This window comes from Melozone crissalis, unplaced genomic scaffold, assembly GCF_028551555.1.
Source record: "Melozone crissalis strain CALT ecotype California unplaced genomic scaffold, PUWL_Pcris_2 ptg000066l_1, whole genome shotgun sequence".
Taxonomy (NCBI): domain Eukaryota; kingdom Metazoa; phylum Chordata; class Aves; order Passeriformes; family Passerellidae; genus Melozone; species Melozone crissalis.
Window position 1 is genome coordinate 9,060,831 of NW_026535844.1, and position 19,907 is coordinate 9,080,737.

At 44.8% G+C, this 19,907-nt stretch overlaps 1 protein-coding gene across 1 annotated transcript in view; it reads right to left on the reverse strand.

Annotated features, from left to right (window-relative positions):
• Window positions 1-6,055, reverse strand: part of LOC128945582 (serine/threonine-protein kinase PAK 3-like) — a gene marked incomplete at its 3' end in the record, with an annotated part of 46,502 nt that extends 40,447 nt beyond the window's left edge. Inside the window, exon 1 of the mRNA XM_054289317.1 lies at window positions 5,750-6,055. Within this exon, the coding sequence (XP_054145292.1) occupies window positions 5,750-6,055 (306 nt within the window). The remainder of the gene's footprint in view (window positions 1-5,749) is intronic.
• Between the last annotated feature and the right edge of the window lie 13,852 nt (window positions 6,056-19,907).

Genomic DNA, 19,907 nt, shown 5'->3' on the forward strand with positions numbered 1-19,907 from the left:
TATCCTCTGGGAACTGGCTGCTCTGAACATGGCTTAATTTCAGCAGCAAAAAAGCTACTGAAGATGCCTCCAGGAATGCTCTGAAGAGGTCCCTGTTCAGGCTGCCAGCTGTCCCAAGCTGCAAGCCCATTGGTGGTGGAGCAAGAGGAAGCGGAGCTGTGACCTTCCAGAAACATCTCCAGTAATGAAGCTGCTCAGTGGCACAGGCGCGCACACACACATACACGATCACTCTAGCACACACTTCTCTTGTAGAATCACCAACAACAAAGAAACAGGAAGGGCCTATCTATGGAGGTCTGAGGTGGAGGTTTATTCCAGCCACGCACAAAGGGGTCCAGGGACAAAGACAAAAAGAACAATGGAGGGTCCAGGTTTAAATAAAGGGGACAAGGGAGGGCAGAGCACAGCATCCGCCAATGGGCCAATGGGCTGAGGGCTCAGGGCGGTACAGAGGGGAGACATGGGGTGGCAGCCAATAGGGTAAAGGGGGTGGGACACTGAGCAATATGGGGCCAATGGATAAGCAGGGAAGGGAGAACATTCTAGGACATATAAATATAATGGAAAAGGGAGGGAGATGCCAACAGTTCAACCAGGAAGGTAGAACTGGGTACATTTGCATATAGAACAAAGTATCCTGGGAGAGGCTCTGCTCAGTTGCCCTGAACAGGGGAGATTTCTCCAGCTTGGGCTCTGTCTGTCTGTCCAAAGGACTATAATGGTGTTTGTTCTGTAGGCCCACTGGCCTCCACAGATGCTCAGTGGAAAAAGGAGTTAGAAGCCTTGCTTGTGAAATCTGTGGGACATGCAAACCAGAATATCGCTGTCCTCATGATTGACCACCTGGCTGGAGAAGGAACCCACTCAGACCCTGTTGGGCAAACCCACATTCCTGGAGAGGCCCTTGAGGGTATTACTGAAGCTGTACATAGCACATATTTAAAGGTTCCCGATGCTGTGACCCCGAAAAAGCATTTACTCATGTAAAGCAAGGACCAGCTGAGCCTTATACGCAATTCAAGGGCTGCTTGAAAGAAGCTCTTAAAAGACAAATTGAGAATGACTTTGCCAGAGAGGTGTTGCTTTCAAAATTAGCTGTAGAAAATGCTAATGAGAAGTGTAAAAAACTTCTGAAGTCCTTGTCTAAGGAGGAACCCACCCTGCTGGAAATGATAGAGGCATATAAACACCTGTGTACCTTCAGCATAGGGCAACTGTTACTTGTGAAGCTGTGGGGGCTGGTATAGCAAATGCCTTTGTGTGGAAGGGGCTAACAGTTGGCCTGTTAGCTAAAGGAGTGAGAAGGAAGTTAAGAAGCAAGAAGTTGATAAGGAGCTCTCTCCAGGGCTATAACTAAAGAGACCATGAGAAGTGAGGAATTGAAGAAAGATAAGAAGAGAACTTTGCAGCTGGATGAAGTGTTTTTTAGAAAGTCAGTTGAAGTCACTGTAACTTTTCAGCAATGATGTTATGTTGATTTATTGTGGCCAATAGTTAGGGTAGAAGAAGTATAAACAATTGGAAAGTGTATAAAAGTTCAGCCATGTTCAATAATAAAGTTGCCATCTGAGACTGCTTGTAGTCTCTGCCTTGTGTCATGACCGCCTTGACAGTGTTCTCTGGTGACCCCGACGTGATTCAACACCCTAAGGAACATACTTGGTCTGGACCCATACAGGGTCCTAGCGACTGGCAACCGTGACCCACTGGGACCTAGTGGGGGAAGTGGCCTTGGTGCAGCTGAGAATGGTGGGTGGAAGCCACAAGGAAGTCCAGACCTGACTTTCTCCTATCAAGACACCTGGAAGTAGGTGAGCCTCCAAGTAGTAATAATGGGAAATAATTTATCTAATGAAGAAGAGACTGTTTTGGCTACATGGAAAGTTTTGTTAAGAAATAATGGAATTAATAGTTCAGACTATGCCCTTCATAGTAAATTGCTGTGGGCTAAATCACAGGATTTTGGCACTGATCCTGACATAGCGTTTAGTATTAAGACATGGAAAAAAGTCAGGGACAGACTGTGGGAAGTCATCTGAGCAGGAGATTAAACTGTTTTTGATCTAGCTGTTACCTGGGGATCACTTTTTGAGGCATTAAAGGCATGGAAAACAGAGCGAGAACAAGCAGAACAGGACGTGGATGAAGAATCTGGGTTGATAACAGAAACTGACAAGGGAGATGAGGCAGAGGGGGCCTCTGATGGGGAACTTGGTGAATCTGTCCTTGAAGGGGGAACTTGGTGAATCTGTCCTTTAAGAAGGTGCAGGTGCCATGTAAGTTACCAGGCAGGCTACCAAAGCTTCCAGGAAAGCTGCCAGAGTTTCTGGGCTGGATGCCAAAGCTTCTGGGAAAGCTGCCAAGGCTTCTGGGTAAACTGCACAGCAGCTCCCTATGGTGCCTGAATACACTACACCGCTGCGCCAGGTAGCTGAAATGTCTTTAGCAGAGAGAGACACCCAGACATCTGCCCCCCTGCTTCCCTCTGCTCTAGTCCAGCCATCTACCCCCTCACTCCCCTCTGAGTCGCATGAACAATCTGCAAGTTGTATCCTCTGTTACCTGACAGTGACAGAAACAGTGAATCAAGTGAAGAGTTGCCTGCAGTAACACCTGAGTTGGGGCAGGGAACTGTTGACAGTTCACCTTCTAATAGCTTTACCCCTACTACCCCATGGACTTTGCCCCCATGTCAAGTAACTGGGCTTCCTTGACTGCCTCAGGACTTTTGGGAATTTGTTAGGAAGAAAGCAGCTGAAGAAAAGAATTGGGACATGATAGAAAGATTAGGTGCTCCAAGAGTACCTCAGGAGAACGGTGCCAATGCAAATGTTGCCTGTGATAATCCTATGTCTTTTCCAGGTTTTAAAGCAGCTCCTGGAACACGGCAGGATGATAGCCATCACATCTTTGCCTGGAAGGTTGTGCAAGATCTCCAATCGAAAGTGGCTCAGTATGGTATTAATTCCTCAGAGATAATGCAATTAATACATGTAATTAATGCAGTTATCCTTGCACCTTATGACATCATGAATCTTTCTACAATTTTATTCCAGCCAGTACAATACGGTGTATTGCAAGAAACTTAGAGGCAAGTGGCTGAGCACACAGCTCTAACAAATGTGCAGTTGCCTCAACACCACCCTCCTCATGCTGTGGGTGTTGATGCCTTACTGGGCACTGGGCCTTTTGCTAACCCAGATTTACAGGCAAGGTGGGATCCCTCAATTTTGGCGCAAGCTCAGAGAATTGGCACGAGTGCTTTAATTAAAACAATGGAAATGGCAGCTCCAAAACAGAGATATGTTACTGTACAACAAGGGATGAGAGAACCATTTTTGCAATTTGTGGAAGAACTTGCTGCAGCTATTGAAAAACAGGTAGATGATGAATCTTTGCAACACAAATTGTGTATGCATTTGGCTAAAGAAAATGCAAACTCAGACTGCAGAATGATTATTGACACTTTACCTGAGGAACCCACATTGCCTGAAATGATTACTGCTTGATCAAAAGTTGGTCCAGTAGAGCATAAAATGGCAGCTCTTGCTGCGGTTCTAAGACCTTCATCAAAATGCTATAATTGTGGGCAGCAAGGACACATAAGGGCACAGTGTAATACCCGGAAAATAACATCTAAGTCCAGTGCAAACAGAAATATTGAGTGCAATTATTGTACTAAATTTGGGCACTATGCTAAATAATGCAGGAGTAAATGTCATGCAAATGGTCAGCTGTTGCAGGGAAACAAGAAGAGGAACATAAAGGGGCATGTGGGAAAACAAATACCCCAACAACCACAGCAGCAAATATGGGCCTTTCCAGCACTGCAAAGCTACCCATTTGTGAACAATACTCAGGGGCAACAAGTGGGTCTGCAGGGATTGATATACCCACCACCAACACAGTAACCATTCTGACAAAAGTAATGTGCAAAGTGCCCCTCAATGCCTATGGTCCAGTAGGACAGGGATTGAGTGTATTTTTAATAGGAAGATCAAGTACTACACTTAAAAGGTATTCATGTGCATGTAGGACCTATTGATGCTGATCATTTAGGACAGATTCATGCTATGGTATCCATTGATGACCCTCCTGTCACTATTCAGAAAGGACCTTGCATTGCTCAACTTGTACCTATTGTGAGTTCTGTTCCAAATACAGTGGACCGAAGTTGCGGCACAGGAAGTTTTGGATCAACAGGGGTACCTCAAGTGTTCTGGACTGAGAAAGTAATGGAGAACTGTCCAGAAAAGACATGCATCCTCACCGCCAGTTGTGATAGTGGTCACAAGGGTTTGGAGGTGAAGAGAGGTGAGAATATTGATCTCATGTTCAGAAGGCTTGATTTATTATTTTATGATATATATATATTCGACATTATAACCATACTAAAAAGAAATAGAAGGAAAAGTTTTCAGAAGGCTAGCTAAGCTAAGAATAGAAAAGAATGAATAACAAAGGTCTGTGTTTTACCAGAGAGCGAGACTCAGCTCTGCCGGGAGTGGTCAGTAAATCCAAACATCCCCAGGAGACCAATCACGGATCCACCTGTTACATTCCACAGCAGCAGATAACCATTGTTTACACTTTGTTGCTGAGTATCTCAGAAGGGAGAAAAATCCCAAGAAAGGATTTTTCAGAAAAGATGTCTGTGACATTTCACCCTTTTAATTTTATTAAATTAAAAAGAAAAATGTTTGTAATTTTCTCTGCTGTGCACATGCAGAGGAAAGAACAAACACTTGAGAGGTTATCTGTTCCCAATCCAAATGTCAGTCAAGTGCTGGTGTGGAAAGAACAGGGAATTTCTTCACCTGCAGAAAATTAAATGCTATCAAATCACGAAAACAATCTTACAATATAAGAAAATGCAAAAACGACACAAAGAAAGTCCGAGTCCAAACAGCTGAGTTTCAGGAAAAAGTCCATGGACTGAAGATGTTCCTCTTTGACATCTCTGAAACTCCTTTTTGGTCCTGAAACAGGCTTGCTGCAGAAAAGTCCATCAATAGTTATGAAAAGTCCATTGACAGTCATAGAACAATTTCAAAAATTTGAGACAACTTCTGGAATGTCCTGGCCACAGCCCTTTATTGAACAACTTTGGGCTGAAGTTAATTTTTGGCCCTTCAGTGCTTCAGAGCTGCTGCCAGGTATTTCAACACTTCTGATTTAATTAAAAATTTTGGGGGTTTTTTTGTTTTTTTTTTTTTTGTTTTTTTTTTGGTTTTTTTATCTATTGAAAAAAGCAGCAGCAGCAGAGCAGCCCAAGAAAGGCCCTGGGAGGCCCTGGCCCATGGAGAGGGATCAGGAACCCAAGATCTGGTCCACAAAAAGGTGGGCCAGGACCAGAAGGGTGAAGCAAAACCCCCAAACCCATCAGGAGGCCGGAAGGTGGCCCTGGCCAAGGGACCCAAGCCCAACAGCCCAGGCCCAGCCCCCGAGGCAGGCTGTGCCTTGCCACAGGCCTGCACCCTGCTGCCAGTACAATGGCAGAACGGATGGTGAAACGCTTCTTTTCCCCAGAATCACTGAGGCATGCCAGCAGCAGGGGAATAGAAGCCCTCCCAAAAATCCTCATCTCAGGTGTAGGATTGTTTGTTCCTCACAGCAAGCACGCGATGATCGCTTCCTGCTATGCCCTCTGCCTCTGCAATACAAATACAACAGGTGTGTCTCCCATCTGCCTCACGGCACCACCCCCTCTGGGCTGGGGACCAAAGGTAGAGCTTTTGAGACCCACCTGCTCCTCGCTGCTGGGGTGCACGAGGGGCGGGATGGATGGCAACCTCCAAAGGGCAATCCCCGAACAAATGCCCCCCAACCCCCCAAGAATGGTGATTTTGGAAACAGGCAGCCGGGCTGCCCCCGCCCCCAGCTGTCGGGCCATGCCTCCTCCATGGAAGGAGAGGCTGACGCCCTCTTCTCCTGTCCCAGCTCCCCCTGCAGGGGCAGCCTGAAAAACTCGGGGGGGAAATCGCTTTGGGCGCAGGAGCCGCCGCGGGTTGCTCCGAGGGTCCTGCGGGTTCGGTGGCGTTTTCAGCATCATCCTGAACAGGGACTGGCTCGGCGGCAGGCGGCAGGGGTGCGCAGGAACACACCGCTGCTGTGTCGCTTGGCTCCGGGAGTGGCAGCACAGGTGACGAGGCCAGAGAGGGGGCTGGCGGAGGCAGATCACTGTCACCTAGCAACATTGGTTCAGCCACAGGGAGCGGTGTTTCTGAGCTGTCAGATGCAGGCATGGAAGCCGGTGAAGGCGCGGACAGGGCCGCCCGAGGAGGCGGCCGTGGGGCGGCTCCAGGAGGCGGTCCCGCAGGCCCGGCAGAGGGGGCATCGAAGACCAGTGCCGCCCCCATCTCTGAGTGGGGCGGGGTCCAGGCGGCCGGCCATGGGGGGGCCTGCCGGGCATCCAGGGGCTGTGCTTGTGGTGCCGGCCAGGGCGTTGCTGCCCATTCTTCATTCCCCGAAAAGAAGGGGGGGAGAAAGATGGCCCCATCTGAGCATGCTCCGAAGACACAGTAAAAAAAACTTTTTCGGCTCCGAGTGAAATTCGCCCCCCCCGCTGGGATGCAGGGGGGCTGGGAAGCAGCAGATTGTCCCCCTCCAAAGGATCTTCTCCTGCTGGAGTCGGGGGAAATGGGGCGAGCCTGTTGCAGTTAGCAATGTAGTTAGGGAAAAACCGCTGCTCTTCGTTCCAAGACCAGAAAGAGTGCCTCAAATGTTAGATAAATTCAGGGGTGCCCGAATCCATGGTCCAAAAGGACTGGAAAAATGGATTCCATGCACTCCCATACAAACACATCCAGGGCATACAGCGCATTCGTAAAAAACCCAAAAAGCTTTGCCCATTGGAAAAACTCATAGAAATGTCTTTCTGACAGGAAAATTCCAAGAATTCCATCCTCTTCACTCCATTTTTGCCAGAGGGCAATAAGATTCTCCTCCGAAGGGGAGAAAGGAACCTCGACCCTGGTGGGAATGCGCCATCACCTTTGCAGCCGTAATCTGCAACGGCCAGGATCAGCAGGAAGGGAAAAGCCAACAGTACCTTTTGAAAGAGTCCAGCATGCTCTGGCCATCTGCACGGTGCTGAGCTTTTCAGCCATTCTCCTGGAGACTTTTCAGAAGGTTCTTTTTGTGGTTAGCCTTGGCTGTGAACTCTGTCCAAATCAGGATCTTCAGTTCTTCAGCTCCTGGCTATAATCCACTTCTGTGGTCACTTGTGAAGCAGCCATCAATGCCACACATTCGGGGTTTACCTACTGCAGCAAATGCTCCTCTGGGATCTCATTAATTGATGATTTGCTCTTCAGACCAGTGGTCACCAATTGATGATTTTTTCCTCCTCAGTCACTCAGGGTTCACCAATTGTGACAGTGGTCACAAGGGTTTGGAGGTGAAGAGAGCGGCGAGAATGTTGACCTCATGTTCAGAAGGCTTGATTTATTATTTTATGATATATATATTCTACATTATAACTATACTAAGAAGGAATAGAAGAAAAAGTTCTCAGAAGGCCAGCTAAGCTAAGACTAACACTCAAGGTCTCAGCCTGTGAAGTTAGACATTGATATTAAAACTGCTACTGATGTACAGAAATTGGTTGGTTTAATAGGTTGGATTAGATCATATTTAGGCATAACTAATAATCAGATGCAACCATGGTTTGATTTGCTCTCAGATATCACTTCCTCTACTGAGGAGAGGCAATTGACCCCAGTGGCAAAAAAGACTCTAGAAGAAATTGAATTAGCCTTAGCACACAAATTTGTTAACAGAATAGATACCTCTGTTGGTGTTCAATTGTTTATTTTGAAGGACCATGAAATACCATGTGGAATACTGTGTCAATGGAGCGATAATTGGGAAGATTAACTGCATAATCTGGAGTGGATATATTGATCTTTCAGATCTCGGAAAACAGCTCCAGGACTTTATGAGCTTTTTGCAGATATCATCATCAAAGGCCACAGACGTCATGAGATTTGGGGACATGACCCTGTGACCATTGTGATACCTGTAAAACAGTGGTATTTTGAATGGTGCTTTGAAAATAATAACGAGTTACAATCTGCCTTATCTTGTTTTACAGGCCAAATAAAATACCATTTGCCTTCTCATCCTGTTCTAAAACTGGCCAAACAAATTCATTTTGAAGGGAAACAAATTTGCTCTCCTGTTCCAGTGGAAGGTATAACAGTTTTTACAGACGGATCTGGGAAAACGGGAAAAGCAGCTGTGGCTTGGAGAAAGGATGATCACTGCTAATATGAGACAATGATTCAGCAAGGATCTCCTCAATTGGTTGAACTTTGTGCTGTTCTTTTTGCTTTTACTTTATTTCCTGATTCTGTAAATAGAGTTACTGATTCCATTTATGTTGCCAATTAGGTTCAGCATTTAGATCAAGCATTGTTGTATAATATTCAAGAGAAACCATTATTGATCATGTTAGTGAAGTTATGGACAGTTATTAGTGGTCAAAAATATCCTTACTTCATCATGCATATTTGTAGCCATACGCCATTACCTGGATTTTTTTTGAAGGCAAGGTCTATGTAGATTCTCTAGTAGCTGCTGCTGCAATCGAGACTGTACCTGATGTGTCGCAGCAAGCAATTTTATCTCATCAATTTTTTCGTCAGAGTGCTCAAGCTTTACAGCAGCAATTTAAATTGTCTCCTGGTGAAGCAAAATCAATTCTTTCTTCTTGTCCTGACTTGTCACATGACTCATGTCACTCAATATTATGATACCAACCCTAGGGGTCTTTCCGCTTTAGAGGAATGGCCAACTGATGTTACTAAAATGCCAGAATTTGGTCACTTTAAGTATATTCATGTCACAGTTGATACCTTTTCTCATGCAATGGTTGTTTCAGCATTCACAGGAGAAAAACCTCATGATGCTATTCATCATTTTCATCATGCCTTTTCTATTCTAGGTGTTCCATGTCAAGTAAAAATGGATAACGGCCCAGCATATGCTTTGCAGAAAATGCAAACATTCTTTTGTGCTTGGGGCATTGAGCATTCAACAGGCATTCCACGTCTCCACAGGCCAAGCAATCATTGAAAGGGCCCATGGTCTTCTTAAACGTCAGGTTCAAAAACAAAAAGGGGGAATGTAACAGGAGTCACCTCAAGTGAGATTAGATAAAGCTATTTATGTGTTAAACTTTTTGCATTCCCTACCTGACTCACAGTTATCTCCAATCTTTTACCATTTTTCATCTTTGAATTCTAAGCAACCAGATTTCTGTAGAAATGTCAAGGTATGGGTCAAGAATTTAATTACCTGTATGTGGTCTTGTCCAGAGGAACTAATAACCTGGGGAGGGGTTATGCTTGTGTTTTGACAGATAATGGTCCTCGATGGGCTCCTGCTCGCTGTGTTAAACCTTATCTGGAGCACGCAGGACGGGACACGTGTGGTAGATAGGGACAGGCGTTCGGAAGATTACGCAATGTAACAGAAAGGCAGAACCCCCTGTTCACCTAAGATAAGAAACCACCCTAGGAGGAATGTAACCCCCTAACGGTAGTAACTTTCCATTCCACCCCTGGTAACTTTCCACTCCTTACTAACCATAGATAGTAGAGGCAGACCCCCCTGTGACGTAGAGAATCCCTTAGACTATAAAACCCCACGAGAAGAGTTAATAAACGCCTTTGTACCGTCCACCACATTGGTGTGTGCATGCTCATTGGCCCGAGCAACCCTGGAGAGTGGGTCGCTGTGCTGTTCCTCAGAACCAGGTCGCCTTGCCTTATATCAGAAGGCAACAGACATGATGGATGGTTCTGCAGCTGAAACAGAACGTGCAGATGACACAGGCTAAGGCCATATATCAGGACATGTATTTCATCAGTTTTAATGTGCATTCATAGCAATTAAAGGCTGTGGTTTTGGTTTGCACTGATCAGGAGAATGCAGGTTTTTGGAATCTTTGTTCTAGTATTCCTGCAGCTCATTTTGAGCACTTGGGGTGGTTATAGTTTAAGGTTTGAGTATTAGACATATAAGTTAATAGGATAAAGTAGTTAAGAATTTCAAAAGCACTTATAGATGAAGGACAGGAATGATTGTATTAAGAATGGGAATGTTAATTTTGTTGATGGCTATGATTGTTGCTTTGTGTTTCCCCTGTCTGCTTGGAATTTTGCAAAGGGCCCTGCAAAAATCCATAGCAGCTGTATTTACAGATCAAAAAGAAAAAGGAGGAATTGTGGTAGGGGCTATCAGTGGGCCTGTTAGCTAAAGGAGTGAGAAGAAAGCTGAGAAGCAAGAAGAAGCTGATAAGGAGCTCTCTCCAAGGCTGTAACTAAGGAGACCAAGAGAAGTGAGGAACTGAAGAAAGAAGAGAACTTTGCAGCTGGACAAAGTAATTTTAGATAATCAGTTAAGTCACTGTAACTTTTCACCAATGATGTTATGTTGATTTATTGTGGCCAATAGTTAGGGTAGAAGTGGTATAAACAATTAGAAAGTGTATAAAAGTTCAGCCATGTTCGAAAATAAAGAGTCGCCATCTGAGACTGCTTGTTGTCTCTGCTTTGTGTTGTGATCACCTCTACAGTGACAGCTTTGCAGCTTTGAGGACTATGCCAGGGGACTCCTGAACATGCTCCAGGGTCAGGAAATATGGGCATTTGAATAAACTAGTGCTTTGGAAAGGGGGAGGCAGATCCAAAGCTGCCTGTATTTGCCGTCGGTGCCGTAATGGAAGGCATTATGCTAATCAAAAATGTTCCAAGTCGTGGATTTTGAAGAACATTTGATATCGAGAAACAGGAGCTGAGGCACAGGGTGGCACCGCACACAGACACAAATGCCCCAGCTGATGCCTCAGAGCAGACCACAGCAAGTCCCAGCCCAGCTGCCACAAGCAGCCTTTGCCTGACCATTGCCAATTTACAGCCATCCACAGCAGGGAGCGCAGGACTGGACCTGGCAACCTCCATCACAGTAACGTTACTTGAGTCATCTGTTCATTTGCTTCCCACAGGAGTTTTCAGACCACCCGGGCAGCGTACGCATGCATTGTTTATAGATTGGTCATCCACCTCTTTGATGGGACTTTTTGTTCTCCCTGGGGTTATAGACTCTGACCCTGATAATGAGATTATGATCATGGCCTGGACACTCCAAATGCCTTTCACTGTTCCCCAAGGAAATTGAAAAGTTTAATTGATTTTATTTCCCCAAACCATGAGCATACTTTTCACAGACATGACGCAAAAAAGGGGATTTGGGTCTACTGCAACACCCCAAGTATGCTGGGTAAAACCTATATTAGACCAACGCCCCATATGCTGGTGTACTCTGACATCAAAAGGACAAAAGATAACACTTGACAGCCTCATAAACACAGGGGCTGATGTTACAGTTATCTCTCAAGCCAAATGGCCCTCACAGTGGTCCCTTGCTGAAGTGCTCCAGGCATTTGCTGGCATTGGAGGAAGCAGCTGCAGCTGTCAAACCACCACTTGATACAGATCAAAGGCCCCGAGGGACACTGTGCCTCAGTCATACTGTTTGTATTACCAATGCCAATGGTACTGTGGTGGGGGATGTTCTCTCCCAATGGGGCTTTGGAATTCAATCAGATTTTTAATGGGGGCCATTGGAACGTGACACTTTAACCTGGAAAACAGGAAAACCGGTTTGGGTGGATGAAGGGCCCCTACCATTGCAAAAACATCATGTATTAACAGTGTTGCTCCAACAACACCTCCAAAAAGAGCATATTGTCCCTTCTACCCATCCTTTGAATTCTCCCATGTTTGTTATCAAAAAACAAACTGGCAAATGGAATTTGCTCCATGATTTTCGATAAATGTAGCTGTGGAGAACACGGAAGCCTTACAGCCTGGTCTCCCATCTCCTACCATGATCCCTGAAATTGGCACTAGACTGTTATTAATTTAAAAGATTGTTTTTTTGATACTCCTTTGCATCCTGATGATGCTCCTAAATTTTCCTTTTCAGTTCCAAGCACAAACATGCAGGTGGCCTTACAGCAATATCACTGGGTAGTTTTACCTCAGGGCAAGAAAAACAGCTGTACTATTTGCCAGTGGTGTATTGCTAGGTCCTCAGTTCTGTTCATCAACAAATGTCCAATGTTCTTTTCTACCATTCTATGGATGATATTCTTGTAGCAGCTGAACAACAGGAAGTCACGGAGAAAGCCCAAGTTAGCCCTTGTCACCAAAGCTGTAAATCTGGCAGGGCTTTGCATAGCTCCCAAAAAGGTACATAAACATCCTCTGTGGAGGTATTTGGGGTGGTGCGTTGGAGTCTGTTCAATTTCTCCCCTAGCTCTGCAAATTCAAATATTTGCACCTTACATGATGCACAAAAACCTTTGGGAACAATCAACTGGGTGCACTCCTTGTTAGGGATTTCAAATACAAAGCTAAAAGTTCTTTGCTTGAATGGTTAAAAGGAGATTCAGATCTTTTATCACCTAGACAACTTAGATATCATGTTCAGCAGGCACTGCAATGCCCGACTGATGCCATAGTAAGCCAACAAGCTTCACGCTGGGTACCTTGAGGAAAGTGAAGGGAGACGACCACATCCTGATTGATGAGCATCAATCTCCGATTTATTGATCCAGCTTACACACTTTTATAGTAGTGTTAATTAAGCTCATACATATTGCAAAACCTGAGCTCATCATTGGTTACAGATTACACACCAACACCTCCTTTGTTGTCAATACCTGTGGTTTCTTGTTGAGGCTAATACTTGTTTTTCTCATCCTGCTATTGACTTGTTATTGAGCACCCTTTCAAGGACTCCATGTTTTTCACCATGCCTTTCTCATCACTTAGCCAAGGACACGGTATTTACTTTTTAAGGAAAAAGCCTGAGAACTTGCTGCTTACAGCTGCCTTTTACTTTTTAACCAGCTGTATGTGGTCATGGCCTTTCTATAAGCCATGTCTGAACAAAATTCTCCAACAAATTCCCCATTTTTCTTTTTTGCACAAGGAGGTTAGTCTGCAAGGTTTTTTCTATCATTCTACTGACCATATCTTGAATACAATTAAAAATACAAGGTAAAATAAGGAAAAGCATTAAAAGCACACCTAGTATCCCTATAAGGTTCCCCAGCCATGGTCTAAGCAATGGCTTTTACCCCAAAGGGTTAAAACCACCCCCAACTGAGCCATAATGTCCTGCCTTATCAGGCATTGCAAGGTAGGTGGTAATTGGACTACTGAAAAAGAATACTGGTAGCTGTTTTTCATTCATGAGAACCTGGAGAGGAGGCAAATGGCTAGGGCTAATATTGCTGGAATTTGCTCCAGTGTCCAACAAGTCTGAAAATGATCCTTTCTGTCCTTGAAATTCCACTTCCACCCTTTTCTTGGGTCTCTCAGAAAGGTTCAAAGTCAGTAAGGTAAGTCCTCCGGTGGATTCAAAACCATTTTCCCGCCCTCTCTTGTTCTTTTATAGTCTGTAATACCTTAGTCATTTGGCTCAAGTGGCACCAGCTGAGCAATTCTCAGTCCTTTGTTAATCTGGAGTGGTGGGAAAGGAGTATGCACCATAACCATATAGTCCACACCAATGATGCCAGGCAAAACAAATAATCCCAAAGCAGATGATCTTCCGAACAGCAAAGCACCCAGCTTGACCCTGTATAACAATAGGTCCATGATTCCCTGTTGGGATTTTTCGTGGGTGCGGGGTCATCAGCATAACTTCTACGGCGGCTGCCAGTTCCAAGCCAAAGTTCCCTGTGGTGTCGGGTTGGAGACAGGAGAGGGTGCTGATGCTGCAGCGACGACTTGTGTCGGTGCGCGGTCACTGCGGTTCTGGGACCAACTAGCCGTTGGAGGCAGTGCTGCTGACGCTTGAAGTGGTGCAAGAGCAGCTAACACCCAATTTTGAGAGGACTTTGCCTGTTCTTGTAAGCCTAGCCCTAATTGTTTGATTGCCTCTACTACAAAGGCTTGTGCTCTGTTTGGCATTAAAGCCATCCTCTCTAATGCCTCCTCTATAGTCCAATTGGCACCCAGAGTATTAAGCACTCTCCTAGTAGTAGAATTACAATTTTGGAGAGCACACTCCTTGAGTAATGCCCCCCTAAGATATTCTGGTACTCCAGCCCTTTCGATTGTGGCAGTAGCCTTATCAATAAATGATCCAAATGACTCTTCCGGCCCTTGCTTAATTCCCATATACACGGGTATCCCTCCTGGCTCTTTTACCCTCTCTATAGCAAGCCTGACCAACCTCATAGCCTCCCGGCATTTCTCTTGCCCCAGCAAAGCTTGTGCCTTGGTACAAAGAAAAGGTCCCAGGCCCGTAAGCTCATTAACGGTTATACCATGGAGAGGGTCTCCCTGCTGCCTCTCTACTGCCACACACTCGTTTACAAGCTCTTGCCAATGAGCATTAAATAACAATTGCTGATGTGGGGTAAAGATCAATTTAGCTAATCCTCGACAATCATTCACCAAAAGAAGACTGGTGTCAAAAATATAGTCTAACATCTGTTTAGCTGGCTCACTTTTCACTCCAAATTGACTAACAGTAGACCTCAGCTGAGACAGAAATTTCCAATCCAGGGCTGTAATAGTAGCCTGCATGCCCCCTCCCTCCTGCGGATTGAATACAACAGGACAAGCCAGCTCGGTAGCAGCACTGATAACTTCCTCATCACCCTTTTCCATAGCTTCTCTTGCAAGCACAGCTCACGCCAACCTCCGCTCCCTTGCAATAGCCCCCGCTAGGTTGTTTTCTGCCCCGGGGATCAGCTCATTACTTTGCGGGAGCCTATCAGGTGGTCTTGGCCACGGCTCCTGTTGTTCAGAGGGTGCGGAAGCCTCAGAAGCGCGCTGTATAGCCTGGCTTGCTGAAGCAGAGGAGGGCGGCAAAGCAGGTAAGAAAACCGTCCTCAATGCAGGAGCTAATGGTGTTCCCCTCTCCTGATCGTAATCTTTATTACGCCCATGAGCAGCTGTTGCTTCTCAGCAGCTTTTTGCTTGGCCTGATGTTGTAAGAGCTCATTGTGTACCACCCTCCATAATTTACCTAACTTCTTGGCAGTTTTATCATCCTCTAAAGTAGCCTCCCACAATAAATCACCGAATTTAGGCCACTCCATTAACTTGTGAACCGTATGGGGGTTAATAAAAACTCCCCTATCGTAGCCATAAGCCAATAGCCCTGGCAAATCCTTCTGCAAATCTATCCCCTTAACCTGCCTTTTTTGTAAAAAGGCAGTAAATAAATAATATGCTGCTTGCCTTTCCAAACCTAAATCGTCAGCGCTGTTTGCAGCCTCTTCAAAGTCCGGCAGCAGTATCGGTCGGGCTCGTCTATACGACACCCGAGGCATGGCGCGTCTCACCTTCTTTTTTCTCCTTTTTTTTTCTCCGTGATTTTCTGCCGTCCCGGCTGCTTCAGGACCCAACCCGTGTCTTCACTCCTCTGTGGTGCTTCGCAGCATCATGATCGGGTGTCACCATTTGAGGGAAGTGAAGGGAGACGACCACATCCTGATTGATGAGCATCAATCTCCGATTTATTGATCCAGCTTACATACTTTTATAGTAGTGTTAATTAAGCTCATACATATTGCAAAACCTGAGCTCATCATTGGTTACAGATTACACACCAACCCTTCCTTTGTTGTCAATACCTGTGGTTTCTTGTTGAGGCTAATACTTGTTTTTCTCATCCTGCTATTGACTTGTTATTGAGCACCCTTTCAAGGACTCCATGTATTTCACCACGCCTTTCTCATCACTCAGCCAAGGACACGGTATTTACTTTTTAAGGAAAAAGCCTGAGAACTTGCTGCTTACAGCTGCCTTTTACTTTTTAACCAGCTGTATGTGGTCATGGCCTTTCTATAAGCCGTGTCTGAACAAAATTCTCCAACAGTACCTGATCTGCCTTTTTTAAAAATAACCTTGCATCCAGCAAAACAGCCCCATGCCTTGATGTTTCAATGGGACTCCAAGGCACCAGACTCTTTGTTTATCACTGAATGGATTCATTTACCGCACCAAATGACTAATACCATTAGTAACCAACATGAAATGATGGCCCAACTGGTTGTTCAGGCCTGACAGAGACTCATTTCTCTTGCAGGAGGGGAATTTTCCACTGTTTTCCTACCTGTAGGGTAGCCTTTGCTGAATTCAGTGGACAAATCTCAATACATCCTGCAAAACATGAACTGTTTTGACATCTTTTAAAAGCCTTTTTAAGCTTTTATATTTTTTTTCAATTGACAGAGAAAACCACCTTCAAGGCTTAGCAGTATTCACAGATGGTTCTGGTCGTTCTCAGAAATCCATGGTAGTATGGAGATATGGAGAGACCCCCCTTCTAGTGCCTGGAGAGCAGATGTATCCACAGCTCAGGGGTCCCCCCAAATTGTTGAACTTGCTGCTGTTGTCAGAGCTTCTCAAAAGTTTTCTGTTCCTTTAATCTGGTTACAGATTCAGCTGAAGTTGTAGGAATTGTGATGAGAGCTGAAGCATCAGTTTTGAAGAAGGTTGAAAATTGACAACTTTTTTATTGGTTGCAACTCCTCATTTTTTCCTTAGAAAATAGAACATTTCCTTATTTTGTTAAGCATATTTGATTGCATACAGACCTTCCCAGATTTTTAGCTGAAAGGAACAGGCAAGCTGGCCTTTTAACAATGCCTGTACGAGAATCTGTTCTACCTAATAAGATAGAATAGGCTAAATTGAGCCATTCGGTTTTTCACCAAAATGGTGTCACTTCGATTTGGCACTTTGGCATTACTAAAGCCCAAACTTCAAGAATTATTGCTGTTTGTCTTGATTACCAAAAGTATTCTTTTCTCTCTATTGTAGGAAGTATTAATCCCAGAGGGTTTCAGAGCCTTCAAGTCTGGCATCAGACATTACCCATTTTTCTGAATTTGGCCATTTAAAATACATTAATTCCTCTTTTGATATCTTTTCTGGTGCTCTTTTTGCATCTGCCCATTCAGGGAAAACAGCTTAAGATGTCTCTAGACACGTTGCTGCTTTTGCAATGCTTGGTATACCATCTGAAGTAAAGACAGGGGACGGCCCAGCTCATACTTCCTGTCAAGTTGCTACCTTTATTGCCTTATGGGGAATTCTTATATTTGTGGGGTTCCCAGACCAAGGAAGGAATGATGAATCTGACTCCATGTTCTTAGAAGGCAAATCTATTATTTTATTATATTTTACTATATTAAAGAATGGTATACTAAAACTATATTAAACTACACTAAAGAATACAGAAAGGAGACTTACAGAAGGCTAAAAGATACTAATGAAAAACACATGACTCCTTCCAGAGTCCTGACACAGCTTGACTGTGATTGGTCATTAAGTCAAAACAATTCACATGAAACCCATGAAACAATCACCTGTTGGATAAACAATCTCCAAACACATTCCAAAGCAGCAAAACACAGAAGAAGCAATGAGATAATATTGTTTTCCTTTTTCTCTGAGGCTTCTCAGCTTCCCAGGAGAAGAATCCTGGGCCAAGGCATTTTTCCAGAAAATATGACTTCCACAGGGAATTATGCACAAAGCAGGTATTGCTCATTCCCCAGCAGGCCAATCTGTCACTGAACGGGCTCATGGCTCCCTCAAACGTCTCTTGGTACAACAGAAAGGGGGGGCCAGAGATAGCACCCCTGACAAGAGACTGCAGAAAGCCCTTCATGTTTTAAAATTTTTGAATTGTTATTTGATGGACCCCAACCCACATTGTTTGATTGTACATTTTAATTGTAATTCACAATTGCAAAAAAAGGGAAAAAAACCCTGCCTTAATGAAGGATCCAGAATCTGGTAAGGTATTGGGGCCTTATCCTTAGTTCACATGGTGTCACCATTGAGTCAGGAACAGGAGTCAGGTGACACATGAAGTCTAACTCTCTTCAGGAGACTAATATTAATTTTATGAGAAACCCGTTCTTTTTTATACACTGCTCTGACACAGGTGGACCTGATTGATCCTTTAATCAATACACTTCACATGATTGGCTACTTAAGGAAACACCCTTTAGCAAACATCTTATGAGAAAACAACTGTTCAAAACACCAGCTGCAGCATTGTTTTAATTCTTTCTTTTAGACTTCTCAAAACTTCTCCCAAAATTCTTGGGAAAGTTTATCTGGCTTTCTCTCTCTTACCAGGCTGCCAGTATCCACAACCTGGGGTAGAGGTTTTGCTTGTGTCTCCATAGAGAATGGTCCCAAGTGAATTCCAGCAAATAATGTGACGCCGTTTTGAGAATCTTTGAGTGTATGCCCTGAAGATTCACCTTGAACACCAATACTGGCAGAGAACCCTTGTGAACAGGACCCCAACACCACATCAGCACGTTTTACCTCTAACAGACTTATGCCCTTGTGAAAATGGTTAAGGTTACCCAGTGGTATCAGGGTTTACAGGGCTAGGAAAACTTCTGGGGGACTGGAAACTTGGTGGATGAATAACAAATTTCATTAATATAGCCTTATATGTATTAGGCATTGTATTATGTATTGTTATGCTTATTCTTTGTATTTTACAGTCTGTGAAAAAATTAATAGACAAGTCACCTAAGAGTGTATTTTTGTTTGAACAGATAGGGGGAGGTATGGGGAATAAAACAGAGAGTACAGTGGAACTGATAAAGGGGCCTGTTATCTGAGGCCTGATCAAGCAGAAACCATGGGAAAGACAGACACAGATAAAGGTTCTCAGGGCAAGAAGTGACCAAGAAAAATATTGTGAGACTTAGTGATAAGATAATGTTAACAGGTGACATGATGTCCTGACGAATGTGTAACCAGTGGGGGATTGTTACCGAAAATAGAGCCCTATGTAAGTACCATACAAGTAAAAATCTCTATAAACCCCTGGTACACTCAATAAAATTGGCTTCTGATCTAAATTCGGATATCCCTGTGTCTCCATCATCATTTACCCCCCCTGGGTGGGGGGAAGAGGTTGGAGAGATTCCTTTCACTTCTCTTTGTCCTGCTGTGATTTGGTTGGTAATAAATTCACTCCCTGTGCCGAGGCTGGGTCTATTTTGCCAATGCCGGTGCTCTGGGCGGGATCACTCCCATTCCTGCTCTCAACACCCAGGCCTCTCCACAGCCAATCAGAGAATGTGATGAACAAGAGTCAGCCAATCAGAGAGAGCAGGTCTGATGACTCACCACTTGCTGGGCAGACCCTCAGCACCCAGTGTTCCCCACCTGGCCCACACCCTCCCTGCCCAGTCACACCCCAATCCTCCCTGCCCAATCACAGGAGGTCTCAGACAGGTGCAAGGCCATGGGAAGGGGCTGTGGCCGCCACCAGCTCAGGAGCTCTGTGGGCAGAGAAAAGGGGGTGACACCAGGACTGGGGACACTCACAGGGCTTCCCTTTGTTGTGCCTCCATTTGTGTTGGCTCAAGTGAGAGCTTCTGGAGAATCTCTTCCCACACACAGGACAGTCATTGGGGCTCTCCCCAGTGTGGATGTGCCTGTGGGTGACAAGGGTGGAGTTGTGCCTGAAGCCCTTCCTGCAGTCGGGGCAGCGGAAGGGCTTCTCCTCTGTGTATCTGCTGATGTACTAAAGCACGGACAGACAACTCTTCAACTAATAAAAGTTGAAAAGAAGGGTATTTTATTGCAGTTCTGGACACATGAGGAATAATTTCCAAATGCTGGTGCAAGGAGTTGCAGACTCCTGCTCTCTATTTATACAGAAAAGGCTTTACATATCCAAGCAGTTTCTAAGGAGGTGTAGTATATAATCATTACCTGCCCACTTTGTATTATAATCAGCTGAATACCTAATATGGCTGTGCACTTGCACTCCCTTAATTAGGTCAGTGGGATTTTGAAATAAGGGAGTGGGTGTATGGGAAGAAG